This window comes from Gorilla gorilla, chromosome 10 (genome assembly GCF_029281585.2).
Source record: "Gorilla gorilla gorilla isolate KB3781 chromosome 10, NHGRI_mGorGor1-v2.1_pri, whole genome shotgun sequence".
NCBI lineage: Eukaryota > Metazoa > Chordata > Mammalia > Primates > Hominidae > Gorilla > Gorilla gorilla.
Window position 1 is genome coordinate 22,528,641 of NC_073234.2, and position 16,036 is coordinate 22,544,676.

Here is a 16,036-nt window from a genome sequence, read left to right on the forward strand (position 1 = left end):
CTCACAGGTCTCGCCTTGTCCCGAAAGCCCCGCAATCGAGGCGGAGGCGACCGAGCCCCCGACTCCCCTAGAACGTTGCCACAAGAAGGGGGAACGTTGGAACAGTGCATCATCGGGCGGCGGCAGGAGGGCGGGCGGGGGGCAGGGCTCCGGGGGACTGGGCGGGCCATGGCGGAGGACGGCGAGGAGGCGGAGTTCTATTTCGCGGCGCTCTATATAAGTGGGCAGTGGCCGCGGCTGCGCGCAGATACTGACCTTCAGGGCCTCGGCTCCAGCGCCATGGCGCCCTCCAGGAAGTTCTTCGTTGGGGGGAACTGGAAGATGAACGGGCGGAAGCAGAGTCTGGGGGAGCTCATCGGCACTCTGAACGCGGCCAAGGTGCCGGCCGACACCGGTAAGCCCTCGCCGAGGAGGGGTCTGGCCGGGCCGGGGCCGGGTCAGGAGTGGCAGCGCCCTCTCCCGAGGCCCCGAGGCCGGTATCCGCGCGGACCTGATGCAGGGCTGTGGGACGAGGGCCGCTGGGGTCCGGGCAGGGGCCTCGCAGCCGCAGCCCCGTCGGTGCGTCGAGGGGGCAGGGCGGAGCACATGATGCCCCTTGGACTATGGGGCAGGTAAGGACGTTTTGGGTCTCCTGGAGGAAGGTGGCCCCGGGGCGCGCACTGGGGCTGTGCCCGCCAGGCGACGGGGTTAGGAGCGGAGCCCGAGGCTCTGCGGGAGACCGGGGGAGGCTGACCGCAGCCGCCGGGGTGGGGGAGGAGGCTGGGCCGCGTGGGCTTCCCGCTACCTGCCCCCTGGCCTCCCGCGCCGTGCGCCGCCGCACGTAGCCCCAGACTCCTCCCCCTCCTCGCCGGCGGCCGCGTCCCCGCGCCGAGCTGCTCGGGGTCCCTGAGCCCCCAGATCTGACCCCTTCCCTTCGGCAACCTGAGCGACTCCCGCCTTCCACGGAAGGGACCGAGCCGGTGCCAAACAGGCTGAGCGATTTGGGAGTGAGGAGCCATCCTACCGCTTTCCCCAACCTGGAAACGGCAAAGCGCAAGGCCTCTGAGTCAGTTCGGTCTCTGCCACCCACGGGCAAAGGATGCTCTCCTCCATCCTCCTTCCTCCCTCCACCGAAATCGGAGAGCCGCGGGCCTGATCCAAAGAGGCATCCCCTTCTCGTTCATTCCCCAGAGGCCTCAATACAAACCCCAGGAGCTGGCCCCTCTCCTTTTGCTACAAATCCTTGCCTTGCAAAGGGGAGGTGAGGATGGGCTATTTTAGAAGGGAAGCAGGGTTGCTCCCTGGAGAATGCTGAGTCTCTGAGGTGCCTATGCCGAGAATAGCTCGAGGAAATTGGAGCCCCAGCTGTTAAAAGAGCAGAGGGCAGGGTGAGGGCCGTGGCCTCTCAGGGGTATCTGGAAGGCTCTTCGAGTTGAGTGCAGACCCAGCCTGGGCTGGAAAATGGACAAAGGTCATCTTGCTGGGGTGAAAAGGGGGAGAGCAGAACCAAGAAGAAGAGGGTGAGGGCTGGGAGGCTCCAGGGCACTGGTTAGGAATTGTGGGGAATGAAGGCTTTCTTTAGTCTCATCCCCCTGTGGTACCATCTTGTCCTCAGAGGTGGTTTGTGCTCCCCCTACTGCCTATATCGACTTCGCCCGGCAGAAGCTAGATCCCAAGATTGCTGTGGCTGCGCAGAACTGCTACAAAGTGACTAATGGGGCTTTTACTGGGGAGATCAGGTGAGATCGAGGTGGACAGGGGTGTGTGGGACCCTTCCCTCACTTTCCTCGTTGAGGGGAAAGCCACAGGGTGGGCTCCCTGCTGAACCTTGGCTTCATCTCTTCCTTTAGCCCTGGCATGATTAAAGACTGCGGAGCCACGTGGGTGGTCCTGGGACATTCAGAGAGAAGGCATGTCTTTGGGGAGTCAGATGAGGTTAGTAGCCAAGAGAGAAGATAAGGGATGTCTTTTTCCAAGAAGGATGTCTCACCAAGTCTGTTTCTCAACAGCTGATTGGGCAGAAAGTGGCCCATGCTCTGGCAGAGGGACTCGGAGTAATCGCCTGCATTGGGGAGAAGCTAGATGAAAGGGAAGCTGGCATCACTGAGAAGGTTGTTTTCGAGCAGACAAAGGTCATCGCAGGTATCTCTGGAGAAAGGGACCTTTGAGCCTATCCAGGGCCACAGAGACTCAGAGGGTAGGGTCAGGCCCTGGAGCCTGTCTTGGTCCCCATGCTGATCCAGAAAAGGAAAAGGGGGAGGGGGAGTGACAATCTTTGCTTGGGGCCTATCACTTCTCCAGCCCCAAGGTAGATGCCACCTGGAAATCCCCCAATGTCCACTAGGGGGCAGTAGGCCACCGTTCTTCGTACTCCGGAGAACCTGGCTAGAGAGCTCTTTCTTGTTCACCCTTCCCTCCATCTGTATCTCTGCCCTGCAGATAACGTGAAGGACTGGAGCAAGGTCGTCCTGGCCTATGAGCCTGTGTGGGCCATTGGTACTGGCAAGACTGCAACACCCCAACAGGTAACCGAGCCCAGGAGCCCTGCCCTCATCCCAGCCTGCCTCAATAGGTTTGGACAGACACAGACCACATGGGGCAACCCCTTATTTCAAAGACACAGAGACCTTGAACCCAGAGACAGTGACTTGTCCAAGGGCATCCAATCCAGGGCCTGGCTTGGATCGGAGCCCTGGTACTCTGACTCAGTCAGAAACCACACTAAGTGTCCACTGGTGCCAGTGATTTTTCCTCTTAGAGAGGCAGAAAAGGTCTTACTTAGGCCAGCTTCTTGTTCTAGGCCCAGGAAGTACACGAGAAGCTCCGAGGATGGCTGAAGTCCAACGTCTCTGATGCGGTGGCTCAGAGCACCCGTATCATTTATGGAGGTGAGTGGCTTTGGTTCCCGGCTGAGGTGGAGTGGGCTGAGGACTAGACTGAGCCCTCGGACATGGAGGTGGGGATGGGGCAGACTCATCCCATTCTTGACCAAGCCCTTGTTCTGCTCCCTTCCCAGGCTCTGTGACTGGGGCAACCTGCAAGGAGCTGGCCAGCCAGCCTGACGTGGATGGCTTCCTTGTGGGTGGTGCTTCCCTCAAGCCCGAATTCGTGGACATCATCAATGCCAAACAATGAGCCCCATCCATCTTCCCTACCCTTCCTGCCAAGCCAGGGACTAAGCAGCCCAGAAGCCCAGTAACTGCCCTTCCCCTGCACATGCTTCTGATGGTGTCATCTGCTCCTTCCTGTGGCCTCATCCAAACTGTATCTTCCTTTATTGTTTATATCTTCACCCTGTAATGGTTGGGACCAGGCCAATCCCTTCTCCACTTACTATAATGGTTGGAACTAAACGTCACCAAGGTGGCTTCTCCTTGGCTGAGAGATGGAAGGGGTGGGATTTGCTCCTGGGTTCCCTAGGCCCTAGTGAGGGCAGAAGAGAAACCATCCTCTCCCTTCTTACACCGTGAGGCCAAGATCCCCTCAGAAGGCAGGAGTGCTGCCCTCTCCCATGGTGCCCGTGCCTCTGTGCTGTGTATGTGAACCACCCACGTGAGGGAATAAACCTGGCACTAGGTCTTGTGGTTTGTCTGCCTTCACTGGACTTGCCCAGATAATCTTCCTTTTTGAGGCAGCTATATAAATGATCATTTGTGCAAGAAAAAAAAAAAAAAACCAAGAACAGGTTTCTATAACAACATCTCTTACTATTTTTACTTGAAAAAATGTTTTGCGTAGCAGACTGTCATAGCCTTGAATGCCGGCTCCCTTTCTTCCTCCCTCCGAGTGGCTCTGGGGCTGTTGATTTCCCCAGAGCTTGGGTTGGGGTAGGGGCTCAGCCTCACCAGCTTTCAGCAGCTGGTCTAGGCCAGCAGTGCCTCCCCACCTCCCCAAGGGGAGGGGTGGTGGCAAGGCCTCAGCACAGTCTGTGGTATCACAGGGCTCACTGGTAGAGCAGGTAGCGCTTCATGGCAGGGGGCAAGGGCAGGGCAGATACCTGGCCGAGCCGGGTATCCCCCAGGGTGTGGCGCACACACAGGCGGCTCAGGTGCAGAAGGGAGTGTGGCTCCGCTGGGAGAGAGAAGGAGGGGAATGTAAGTATGGGTGCAGCCACCAGCCAGATGTCCTCAAACTACAGGGTCCTACTCAGATGCCTTTCTGCTTTCCTGCTTCGAGTGTGCCCACCTTGGCTGAAAGGGGAATTTGAGATACCCGGAAGTTCTGCCTCCCAGATAAGATTTCACACATCCCTAGTCAGAGCTGGCTAAGGCCCTCTAAGCGACAGGCCAAGGTGGCTCTGACAGTGGTGGAGCTGGCCCAGGCTTTGACTCCAGAGGCTTGGGAGCTGGGGCTGAGGTGAGGAGGGATGGCCCTCCACTCTACAGCCCACACAACTGCAGAGAGCAGCTCCAAGCCCTGGACCCAGTCAGTTCCTGGGGAGGCTCCTCCCCTGCTGCCCCACCCTAAGGTCCTGCCTCCTCCACTGCTCTCCTCCCTGGTGCCCAGGGCCCCAGTGTCTCCATCCTGAGGTGTGGCTGAGGAAGGAAGTAGGTATGTGGCACAGAGACAGGTTAGAGCCCAGGGAATCCGGTATACAGCCTGGGTACCTGGCTCTGCCCATCCTTCTTTTGGACCTGTACATCAAACCCAGTACCTAACGCTTTGCACCTCTTGCTCAGGGGTTGATACCTCCTGAATTCTCTCATCCCTGCAGTTCCTCCCTCCATTCTGAAGGTTCACCATTTACTGGCCAAGAGAACTTGAGAAAGTTGCTTTCTCAAGCCTGTTTCACCTCTATTGCTGTTGGATTAAATTAAATAACAGCTGTGAAGACCCCTAGCCTTTCCCAGCACTGAACAGAGGTTGAGGCAGGCTGGATGAAGGTCCATCCCCTCTGCTCTTGTCAGAAGAGTTTCCATCCCAAACCACTGCCACCAGGGACAGAAAGTTCTCCCCACGTCTGCCCCAGGCCTCACCTCTCCTTTCGCCCAGGTAGCGGATGCGGACCTGGCACTGGCCCCAGACAGCGCTTACTGCCGGATAGAGGGTCCTGCCCTTCAGTCCGCGGAATGCTGGCCCCAGGTAGGTGCCCCCAATAGCGTAGCCCAGAGTTCCCTCCTCCATGTCCAGAACCACCAGCAGTCTCTCTGGCACCTCCAGCTGCTCACCCTGAGTTCCCGCTGGATACTGGGGGGCTCCGGGCCCCTTGCTCTGATGGTACAGCTTCCCCCGCCCGATGTCCCAGCCCCACGATTCGCTGTTGCTGCCCAGCAGCGCCGCGTAGTGGTCAGTCTGCAGCGGGGCGAGGGCCGTGGCCACGCCCACCACGGCATGCGTGCCCCTCTGCTCTAGGGGCCAGCTGATCTCCCAGGCGTGCAGGCCCCTTGAATAGCCCCTCTTACCCCGGGCCCCATCAGTGCTCTGGGCCACGGGCCGCCGCTCAAAGTACAACCCTCCTTCCTTGACCTCGATGTTCTCTGAACAGTCTTTGGGGTTCCAACCGTGGCGCCGCTGGGCCCCCAGGTCAGGAGGGGGTGCAGACAGCAGCTCTTCCAAGCCCTCGGGACAGGAGAGGTCAGGGTACAGGGCCTGTGGGGTGGGGGTGCTGCTGCTGCCCCCCGCCAGGGCTGTCTGGCCCATGGAGGTGAGGAGCTAGAGGACTCCCCGAAAGAGGCTTGCTGGGGCGTCCTTCTCTTCTGAAAGTTGAGCTCCAGTTTGGATTGACCTGGAAGGGAGTTGGGAGAAAAGGGGTGTGAAGAGCAGAATCCTGGCGGGGGCTCGTCACCCAGGTACCCCATCCTTTCACCCAAGTTTGCCAACGGGCCCGCTTCTCCCTCCTCGCTGCCCCAAAGCTCCTGGGCCCTTCATCTGCCCTCGCCCCATCTGATCCAGGTCGCCAGAGACTCTCGCGAGTTCGCCCCCTTTGGGCCTCAGCATGGACCATCCCCCTTACTCGCCCGGAGCCCTCGCCGCTGCCCCCGAACCTCGGTTGACTTCCCAGCTCTGGAGGTCGCCGGGCCTCTGAAGGAGCCGGGCGGAAAGAAGCCGAGGCGCGCAGGGCGCAGACCGCCGGCCGCTTCCGCCCCCAGCTCCTCCCTTGGGCCGCGCCCGCCCCGCGGCCCCGCCCCTCCAGGGCCCTCCGGGGCTTAACCCTCTCATCGCCGCCCACGGCCGTGCAGCCCCGAGGCCACGCCCCTGTGGGTCCCCGCCCCCTCCTGGGCAGTTACCTCTCTATACCGGCAGCAGCCGCGGAGAGCATGCCCCGCCCCCGTGGAGCCCACCCCGGCCGGTTAACCTCGGGTCTCAGTCCCGGGCTGTGACCCTCCCCGAGGCCCCGCCCCCACGGCGAAGGCCCGGGGCAGTTAACCCTTCTCTTGCTGCGGCAGAGTCCGCACCCGGGCAGGCCCAGCTCAGAATTAACGCTTTGATGGCATCACCGCCTCGGGAATCCCTGGGGATGGTGTTCTCCACCGTCAAGACCTTTGAGCCGCCTGAGCGACTAACTCCTGCGCCCCTGAGGATAAGGAGCATGGGGTCAAGGAGGGGCTTCATTGTGCTGAATCCCATTTCTACTTCCCTGTGATTCTGGGCCACTGTTTCTGGGCTGGTCCCTTTCTGCCCCGGGTTGTGGGTCAGCCTGTGCCACCTCTGAGGCTGTGAAATCTGCTTCAGGCTCTGGGCTGTACGCATCATAGTTCTCCCTGCTGGTCCAGTCTTCATACTGGATGCCAATCCATTACTGAGCCGTTGATCTCATTTGGTAGAGTGTCCTGATTAAGACTTCGAGTTTGAGTGAAGCTATGCCACTAGTTAACTGCGTGATCTTGGGGAAGTTGCCCGATTTCTCTTTTTTTTTTTTTTTTTGAGACAGGGTCTTCCTGTCACCAAGGCTAGAGTGCAGTGGCGCCATCACAGCCCACTGCAGCCTTGACCTCCTGGGTTCAAGTGATCCTCCTACCTCAGCCTCACAAGTAGCTGGAACTACAGGCATGTGCTACCACACCCAGCTAATTTTTAAAAAATTATTTTTATTTTTATTTTTTCGAGACGGAGTCTTGCTCTTGTCACCCAGGCTGGAGTGCAGCGGCACGATCTCGGCTCTCTGTAACCTCCATCTCCCAGGTTCAAGGGATTCTCCTGCCTCAGCCTCCTGAGTAGCTGGGATTACAGGCACCCGCCACCACGCCCAGCTATTTTTTGTATTTTTAGTAGACACAGGGTTTTGCCATGTTGGCCAGGCTGGTCTCGAACTCCTGACCTTGTGATCTGCCCGCCTTGGCCTCCCAAAGTGCTGAGATTACAGGTGTGAGCCACCACGTCCGGCAAAAAAAAAAAATTTTTGAGAGACAGGGTCTCCCAAAGTGCTGGGATTTCAGGCATGAGCCACTACGCTCAGCCCCAGATATCTGTAGTTTTCTGTTATGTAAAATAGGAGCAATGATGGTAGTTACCTCATAGGGTTGTTGTGCAGTTGAAATAATCCAGGTAAAGCATGTAGCAGAGAGCTGGGTACATAGTAGTCACTCACCAAGCATAGCTGTCAATGTGCTTACTGAGTGCCAACACTATAAGGAGGCAATATAATATAATGGCAAACATGCCAGCTGTGGAACCAGACTCCCCGGGCATGAATACCTGAAGGCCAGTGTGTGTATGACCTTGGGCAAATTACTGAACCTCCCTGTGCCTGTTTCTTCCTCTGTAAGACAGAGATCACATTAGTATCTATTGCATGGGGTTGGTAGTGAGAATCCAATGAGGTTATAGATGTAACACATTTGGAACAGTTTCTGGTTCGCATTTAATGATTTGTGCTAAGCACTGGAGATTAAGCAGTGAATCCTTAAGGAGGTTACAAAGACTTTTATAAAATAATGTATCATGTAGTAATAGTAAATAAAATTATGGAGATATAAAGAAAGTACTATAGGAGTAAAAAGAATAGGACTCCTATCCAGGGTTCAAGCAGTTAGGAAAGGAGCATCTCCTAGAAGAGGTTCACACCTGGGCTGAATCTTTTCATGTCCTAGAAGAGGTTCACACCTTCACACTGGGCTGAATCTTTCTTTTTCTTTTTTTTTTCTTTTTTTTTTTTTTTGAGACGGAGTCTTGCTCTGATGCCTAGGCTGGAGTGCAGTGGCGTGATCTCAGCTCACCTCTGCCTCCTGGGGTCAAGTGATACGTCAGCCTCCCACGTAGCTGGGACTACAAGCGCGCACCACCATGCCTGGCTAATTTTTGTATTTTTAGTAGAGACAGGGTTTCACTATGTTGCCCAGCCTGGTCTCGAACTCCTGACCTCGTGATCTGCCCGCCTCGGCCTCCCAAAGTGCTAGGGTTACCGGCATGAGCCACCGCGCCCACCCTGGGCTGAATCTAAAAGGATGACCAGGAATTGGCCTGAGACGAGCCACTTCTCTGCAGTATGGAGGTTGGGTTACGGTTGCCGCATGTAGAAGATATTCCAGACAGAGGAGTCCACATGAAAAAAAGCAAGAAGCAGCAGGTGGGTTTAGGGAAGTACGATATCTTCAAGGTTGCTACAGCCAGAAAGGAAGCATGAGAAGGGCCAGAGAAGTAGACAGCAAGTCACAGAGGCCTTCTAGGCTGAGTTAAGGAATGCAAATGTTTTCCCATAGGACAGGCCAGTGATGGGGAGCCACTGTAGGATAGAAGAAGAGAGGAACATGGTCAGATAGGCATTTGATTTATTTATGTATTTTGAGCCAGGGTCTCACTTTGTCACCCAGGCTGGAGTGGAGTAGCGTGATCATGACTCATGGCAGCCACAACCTCCTGAGCTCCGGTGATCCTCCTACCTCAGCCTCCTGAGTAGCTGGGACTACAGGTGCATACCGCCATGCCGAGCTAATTTATTTTTATTTTTTTAATTTATAAATTATTATTTCTTAATTTTTAAAATAGAGAAAGAGTCTCAGTCTGTTGCCCAGGCTGGTCTCGAACTCCTGGGTCAAGCGATCCTCCTGCCTTAGCATCCCAAAGTACTGGGATTACAGGCGTGAGCCACTGTGCTTGGCCAGATCTGCATTTTAGAAAAACCACCCTGGCAGCAATGTAGAGGAGCTTCAAGGGAAATAGAACTGGAAGTTGGCTGGGCGTGATGGCTCACACCTGTAATCCCACCACTTTGGAAGGCCGAGACGGGCAAATCACCTGAGGTTTGGAGTTCGAGACCAGCCTGGCCAACATGGAGAAACCCTGTCTCTACTAAAAATACAAAATTAGCCGGGCATGGTGGAGCATGCCTGTAATCCCAGCTACTTAGGAGGTTGAGGCAGGAGAATTGCTTGAACCTGGGAGGTGGAGGTTGCGGTGAGCCGAGATCACGCCATTGCACTCCAGACTGGGCAACAAGAGTGAAACTCTGTCTCAAAAAAAAAAAAAAGGACTGGAAGCAAAGACACCATTTCCAGCAGCCCTGGTGACAAGTGTCAACAGCCTGAAATAGGACAGTAGAAATAAGGATGAAAATAATTCAAGAAACACTGATGAAATGGCAAGATTTGGTGACTGATTAGATATGGAGTTGAGGCTGGGCACAGTGGCTCACGCCTGTAATCCCAGCACTTTGGGAGGCTGAGGCAGGCAGATCATCTGAGATAAGGAGTTCGAGACCAGCCTGGCCTACATGGTGAAACCCCGTCTCTACCAAAAAATACAAAAAAATTAGCCAGGCCTACTGGCGTGTGCCTGTAGTCCCAGCTACTCAGGAAGCTGAGGCAGAAGAACCACTTGAACCCAGGAGCCGAGATTGCGCCACTGCACTCCAGTCTGGGCGACAGAGGGAGACTTTGTCTCAAAAAAAAAAAAAGGTTGTTTTAAACAATTCATCAGTTGATGCCACTGACTCTTGAGCTGGTCAAACATTTGTTGCTAAAAGGTAAAAAATTTCATAATGCTACAAGTAATTTAAATTTTTTACTTAAAAATTAAAAAAAAAAAAAATTGGCCAGGCATGGTGGCTCACACCTGTAATCCCAGCACTTTGGGAGGCCGAGGCGGGTGGATCACAAGGTCAAGAGATTGAGACCATCCTGGCTTTAGTAGAGACAGTGAAACCCCGTCTCTACTAAAAATACAAAAAAATTAGCCAGGCGTGGTGGTGGGCACCTGTAGTCCCAGCTACTCAGGAGGCTGAGGCAAGAGAATGGCGTGAACCCAGGAGGTGGAGCTTGCAGTGAGCCAAGATCACGCCACTGCACTCCAGCCTGGGTGACAGAGCGACACTCCGTCTCAAAAAAAAAAAAAAAAATTATAGATGAGGTCTTGCTATTTTGCCCAGGCTGGACTCAAATTCCTGGGTTCAAGTAATCCCCCCACCTCAGCCTCCCAAGTAGCTGAGACTACAGGCATGTGCCACAATGCCTTTTTACTTATTTTATTATTTTGTTGAGACAGGGTCTCAGTGTACTCCAGGCTGGAGTGCAGTGGCACGACCATGATTCACTGCAGCCTCACCCCAGCCTCCCGAGTAGCTAGGACTACAGGCACATGCCACCAGGCCTGGCTAATATTTAACTTTTCGTAGAGACAGGGACTCTCTCTGTGTTGCCCAGGTTGATCTCAAACTCCTGTACTCAAGCAATTCTCCTGCCTCATCCTCCCAAAGTGCTGGGATTACAGGCATGAGCCACCATGCCTGGCTGTTTTTAAATTTTTATATATATATTTTGAGACAAGGTCTGGCTCTGTTGCCCAGGCTGGAGTGCAGTGCACGATCTCGGCTCACTGCAACCTCTGCCTTCTGGGTTCAAGCAATTTTCCCGCCTCAGCGTCTGGAGTAGCTGGGACAACAGGCGCCCCGCCAGCATGCCTGGATAATTTTTTTGTATGTTTTTGTAAAGACAGGGTTTCACCATGTTGCCCAGGTTGGTCTCGAACTCCTGGGCTCAAGCAATCCACCCATCTTGGTCTCTCAAAATATTGTGATTACAGGTGTGAGCCACTGCGATCGGTCCTTTTAAAAAAAATGTCCCCTCCCACCACTGCCGTTTTTACTTTTTGATTGAGATGTAGCATATATAAAGTACACTAATCTTAAATTGCCCAGTGAACTTTTACATACGTATACGCTTGGGTGACAACCACCAAAAAGATCAAGATAAAGAATCCAGCTGGCTGGGCACGGTGGCTCACACCTGTAATCCCAGTACTTTGGGAGGCTAAGGCAGGGGATCACTTGAGCTCAAGAGTTCTGAGATGAGCCTGGGCAACATAGGGAGACCTCGTCTCTGCTAAAAATTCAAAAAAGTTAGCTGGGTGTGGTGGTGCACGCCTCTAGTCCCAGTTACTCTGGTGGGCTGAGGTCGGAGGACTGCTTGAGGCTGCAATGAGCCCTGACCATGCCCACTGCACTCCAGCCTGAGTGACAGAGCTGGATGCTGTCTTAAAAAAACAAAAACAAGGCCGGGCGCGGTGGCTCACGCCTGTAATCCTAGCACTTTGGGAGGCCGAGGCGGGTGGATCACGAGGTCAGCAGATCGAGACCATCCTGGCTAACACGGTGAAACCCCGTCTCTACTAAAAATACAAAAAATTAGCCGGGCGTGGTGGCGGGCGCCTGTAGTCCCAGCTACTCTGGAGGCTGAGGCAGGAGAATGGCGTGAACCCGGGAGGCAGAGCTTGCAGTGAGCCGAGATCGCGCCATTGCACTCCAGCCTGGGCGACAGAGCAAGACTCCATCTCAAAAAACAAACAAACAAACAAAAACACAAAAAAAGAATTCAGCATCTGTCTTGCTCTTTCCCTGATGATACATTCCCAAGGGTATCTCCTATTAGACCCCCTATCAGTATAGATTAGTGTTGTCTGTTCTTCAATTTCATATAAATGGAATCATAATGTCAAATGCAGTGTCACTTGCCTCTAGTCACAGCTACTTGGAAGGCTGAGATGTGAAGACTACTTGAGCTCAGAAGTTCCACTGCACTCCAGCCTGGGTTACAGAGGGAAACCTTGTCTCTAAAAAAAAGAAAAAAGAAAGAAAGAAAAAGAAAACATAGTATGTATTCTTTGTGTCTTTCCAGCATTGTATCTGTAAGTCATCCATGTCCTTGCATGAAATAGCTCATAATTTTCATTGTCATATAGTATTCCGTCATCTAAATATACCACAATATATCTATTCTACTGTTGATGGATTTTTTTTTTAAGACAGTCTTGCTCTGTCGCCCAGGCAGGAGTGCAGTTGTGCGATCTCGGCTCACTGCAACCTCCACCTCCCAGGTTCAAGCAATTCTCGTGCTTCAACCTCCTAAGTAGCTGGGACTTCAGGCACGTACTACAACGCCTGGATAATTTTTGTATTTTTAGTAGAGATGGGGTTTCACCATGTTGGCCAGGCTGGTCTCAAACTCCTGACCTCAGGTGATCCACCCGCCTCAGCCTCCCAAAGTGCTGGGATTACAGATGTGAGCCACTGCACTGGGCCTGTTAATGGATATTTAAATTGTTTCCAGTTTTCCACCATTATAAAGTTGCCATGTACATTATTGTACAAGTCTGTTAACAAAAGACCATGAGGCCTGCAGAAGAAAAACAAAGGAGAGCTTTATTTTTTGGAAAAAAAAAAAAAATCTCCAAATTGGGGAATGCTGCTGGTTTATACACTGTTCACTGGAATAAAGTCTCTTTCCTCTGAATTCCTTTACAGCCTGTGATCCCAGTATTTTGGGAAGCTGAGATGGGAAGATCAGTTGAGGCCAGGAGTTGGAGACTAGCCTAGGTAGTATATCGAGACTTCCTTAGCAAATAACTTTTTTTTTCTGTTGCCCAGGCTGGAGTGCAATGGCACTGTCTCGGCTCGCTGCAACCTCTGCCTCCCGCGTTCAAGTGATTCTCCTGCCTCAGCCTCCCGAGTAGCTGGGATTACAGGCATGCGCCACCATGCTCAGCTAATTTTGTATTTTTAGTACAGACAGGGTTTCTCCATGTTGGTCAGACTGGTCTCGAACTCCTGATCTCAGGTGATTCACCCGCCTTGGCCTCCCAAAGTCCTGGGATTATAGGCATGAGCCACCGGGCCCGGCCAATAAAAAATTTTTTTAATTAGTTGGGTGTGATGGTGCACACCTGTAGTCCTAGTACTCAGGATGCCAAAGTGGGAGGATTGCTTGAGCCCAGGAGTTCAAGGCTGCAGGGGCTGCGATTGTGCCACTGCACTACAGACTGGGCAACAGATTAAGACCCTGTCTTTTAAAACAAACTAATAAACAAAACAAAACCAAATTCCTTTTCAGAGAACTTTTTTCACAAGTCTTTGGTGGAGTTAGGCATGCATTTTTCTTGGGTGCAAACCTAAGTGCAGAATTGCTGGGTAATAAGGGATTACAACATATAGATTTAACCACATGCAATTTTCCGATTTCTTTCCATAGGGACATGTTATTCAGAAATTAAATCATTCAGAGTTCCAGCACTCTCGGGGGTCATCGGGCTCTGTCCACCACCATACGCCTAGCATTGTCACCAACGGAGCCATGGAGGGACCTCGGCCCAAGCTGGGGCCTCTTCATCGTCGAAGAAGGCCTCTTGCCAGACCAGGCTCTGTGGGCGCGGCCAGGCTGGAGGACTAGGGCGGTGGCAGTGGCCAGGTGAGTGCACATGGCCGTGGGTGGTCCCTCACTTGCTCCCTCCTCTCTTTCGCTCCCCCCTGGGCTGTAGGGAGGCAGGGCATCCAGCCAGAATGGCATGATCCTGAAGCCCAACTTCCACAAGGACTGGCAGTGGTGCGGCCATGTGGCTCAGCCAGCCCATGGGGCAGACCTGCAGAAGCAAGGTGGCCAGCAAAAGCAGGCTGCATGGCCCACTCATATGGGCCCATCCACCCATAGTAAGGTGCCCCATGCTGAGGCATCACTACAAAGCACAAGCTGGCAGGGGCCTCAGCTTGGAGGAGTTAAGGGTGGCTGGCATTCACAAGAAGGTGGCCCAGACCATTGGCATCTCTGAGGATGCAAGGAGGAGGAACCAGTCCACCCAGGCCCTGCAGGCCGAGGTGCAGAGGCTGAAGGAGGACCGCTCCTCGCTCATCCTCTTCCCCAGGAAGCCCTTGGCCCCCAAGAAGGGAGACAGTTCTGCTGAAGAACTCGAACTGGATACTCCGCTGACAGGACCAGAAATGCCCATCGGCAATGTCTACAAGAAGGAGAAAGCCAGAGTCATCACTGACTAGGAGGAAAACTTCCAGGCCTTGCTAGTCTCTGTATGGCCCATGCAAATGCCCAGCTCTTCGGCATATAGGCACAAAGAGCCAAGGAAGCTGTAGAAAAGGACGCTTAAAAAAAAAAAAAAAAACAGGGATAGGCTCGAGCCTCTGCATCAGCTTCGCGCTGGGTCTCTCGGTCCTGCAGCCATGAGGAGGATGCTGCCCAGACTCACTACCCGCCGGCTCCCTCCCCCCCGTCCCTGTGGTGGCGGGCGAGGATGATCTGTTGTGCATCAGATGCCTTTGAGACATACAACTGGAGATGTGAGATAGGAAATTGAATGTAAAGACTGGAAGCTCGGCAGAGCAGAACTCTGAACAACGTGCCTCAGGAGCGCAAGTTGCTGATGAAGTATGTCGCATTTTTTATGACATGAGAGTTCGTAAATGCTCCACACCAGAAGAAATCAAGAAAAGAACAAAGGCTGTCATTTTTTTGTCTCAGTGCAGACAAAAAGTGCATCATGTAGAAGGCAAAGAGATCTTGGTTGGAGATGTTGGTGTAACTATAAGTGAGCCTTTCAAGCATTCTGTGGGAATGCTTCCTGAAAAAGATTGTTACTATGCTTTGTATGATGCAAGCTTTGAAACAAAAGAATCCAGAAGAATTGATGTTTTCTTGTGGGCATCAGAACTAGCACCTTTGAAAAGTAAAATGATCTATACAAGCTCCAAGGATGCAATAAAAAAGAAATTTCAAGGCATAAAACATGAATGGCAAACAAACGGACCAGAAGATCTCAATCGGGCTTGTACTGCTAGGTGGATCCTTTTTTTTTTTTTGAGATGGAGTCTTGTTCTGTCACCCAGGCTGGAGTGCAGTGATGGGATCTCGGCTCACTGCAACCTCTGCCTCCCGGGTTCAAGCGATTTTCCTGCCCAGCCTCCTGAGTAGCTGGGATTATAGGCGTGTGCCACCACACCTGGCTAATTTTTGTATTCTTAGTAGAGTCAGGGTTTCACCATATTGGTCAGGCTGGTCTCGAACTCCTGACCTCGTGATTCGCCCTCTTTGGCCTCCCAAAGTGCTGGGATTACAGGCGTGAGCCACCACGCCTGGCCAGTGGATCCTTAATTGTAGCCTTTGAAGGATGCCCTGTGTAGATCATCATTCAGTGCCACAAATTGAAAGCTTCCACGTTTAATGTTATCCTCTTGCTATATAAATAAAGCAAATATATTTAGGCCAGGGTCTCACTGAGGGGAGCTCTCTTGTCATCTTTTAGAGTAAACTAAATACTCTATAAACATATGCAAACAGCCCTAAATATATCTAAAGTCTAAAGTTGTTTTTTTTTTTAAAAAAAAAAAAAAGAAAAGAAAAGAAAAAAGAAAATAGCCAGGCACGGTGGCTCACGCCTGTAATTCTAGCACTTCGGGAGGCGAAAGTGGGTGGATTGTTTGAGCTCAGGAGTCCAGGACCAGCCTGGGCATCACGGTGAAACCCCATCTCTACTTTAAATATACAAAAAATTAGCCAGGCATGGCGGCGTGTGCCTGTAGTCCTGGCTACGAGGGAGGCTGAGGCAGGAGAATTGCTTGACCCTGGGAGGCAGAGATTGCAGTGAGCCGAGATTGTGCCACTGAACTCCAGCCTGGGCGACAGAGCAAGACTCTGTCTCAAAAAAAAAAAAAAAAAGAAAAGAAAAGAAAAAAAAAAAATAAAGCCCTGTTGAGGACTTGTAATATATCAGGAATAATGCAAAAAAAAAAAAAAAATTATTCAGACATTTTGCAGCATGAAACACTTCAGTAAATTTATGAAGCTTTAGATTGGTCTTTTCCTTTTTCTCCTGAGGGTGATTTTTATCAGTTCCTCAAGATTTTTTA

General features: G+C 52.7%; 3 protein-coding genes across 4 annotated transcripts; 2 read left to right on the top strand and 1 right to left on the bottom strand.

Moving 5' to 3' along the window:
• The first annotated feature begins 137 nt into the window (after window positions 1-137).
• Window positions 138-3,556, top strand: TPI1 (triosephosphate isomerase 1). The gene is made up of 7 exons (XM_031007244.2): window positions 138-394; window positions 1,595-1,718; window positions 1,830-1,914; window positions 1,989-2,121; window positions 2,419-2,504; window positions 2,780-2,867; window positions 2,996-3,556. The coding sequence occupies exons 1-7, from the start codon at window positions 169-171 to the stop codon at window positions 3,112-3,114; spliced, it is 861 nt and encodes a 286-aa protein (XP_030863104.2). The 5' UTR covers window positions 138-168; the 3' UTR covers window positions 3,115-3,556.
• A 109-nt stretch (window positions 3,557-3,665) lies between these two features.
• SPSB2 (splA/ryanodine receptor domain and SOCS box containing 2) lies at window positions 3,666-6,178 on the bottom strand. Of its 2 annotated transcripts, XM_019037967.3 has the most exons (3): window positions 5,964-6,102; window positions 4,956-5,704; window positions 3,666-4,050 (listed from the first exon to the last, which is right to left on the bottom strand). In XM_019037967.3, the coding sequence occupies exons 2-3, from the start codon at window positions 5,617-5,619 to the stop codon at window positions 3,923-3,925; spliced, it is 792 nt and encodes a 263-aa protein (XP_018893512.1). In that variant the 5' UTR covers window positions 5,620-5,704; window positions 5,964-6,102; the 3' UTR covers window positions 3,666-3,922. The 2 variants fall into 2 exon arrangements, with proteins under 2 accessions (XP_018893512.1, XP_018893510.1); XM_019037965.4 differs by having other exon boundaries at window positions 3,666-5,704; window positions 5,964-6,178.
• Window positions 6,179-11,802: 5,624 nt separating this feature from the next.
• LOC129525930 (large ribosomal subunit protein eL13-like) lies at window positions 11,803-15,407 on the top strand. The gene is made up of 2 exons (XM_063694570.1): window positions 11,803-12,001; window positions 13,377-15,407. The coding sequence occupies exon 2, from the start codon at window positions 13,736-13,738 to the stop codon at window positions 14,171-14,173; it is 438 nt and encodes a 145-aa protein (XP_063550640.1). The 5' UTR covers window positions 11,803-12,001; window positions 13,377-13,735; the 3' UTR covers window positions 14,174-15,407.
• The last annotated feature ends 629 nt before the right edge of the window (window positions 15,408-16,036 follow it).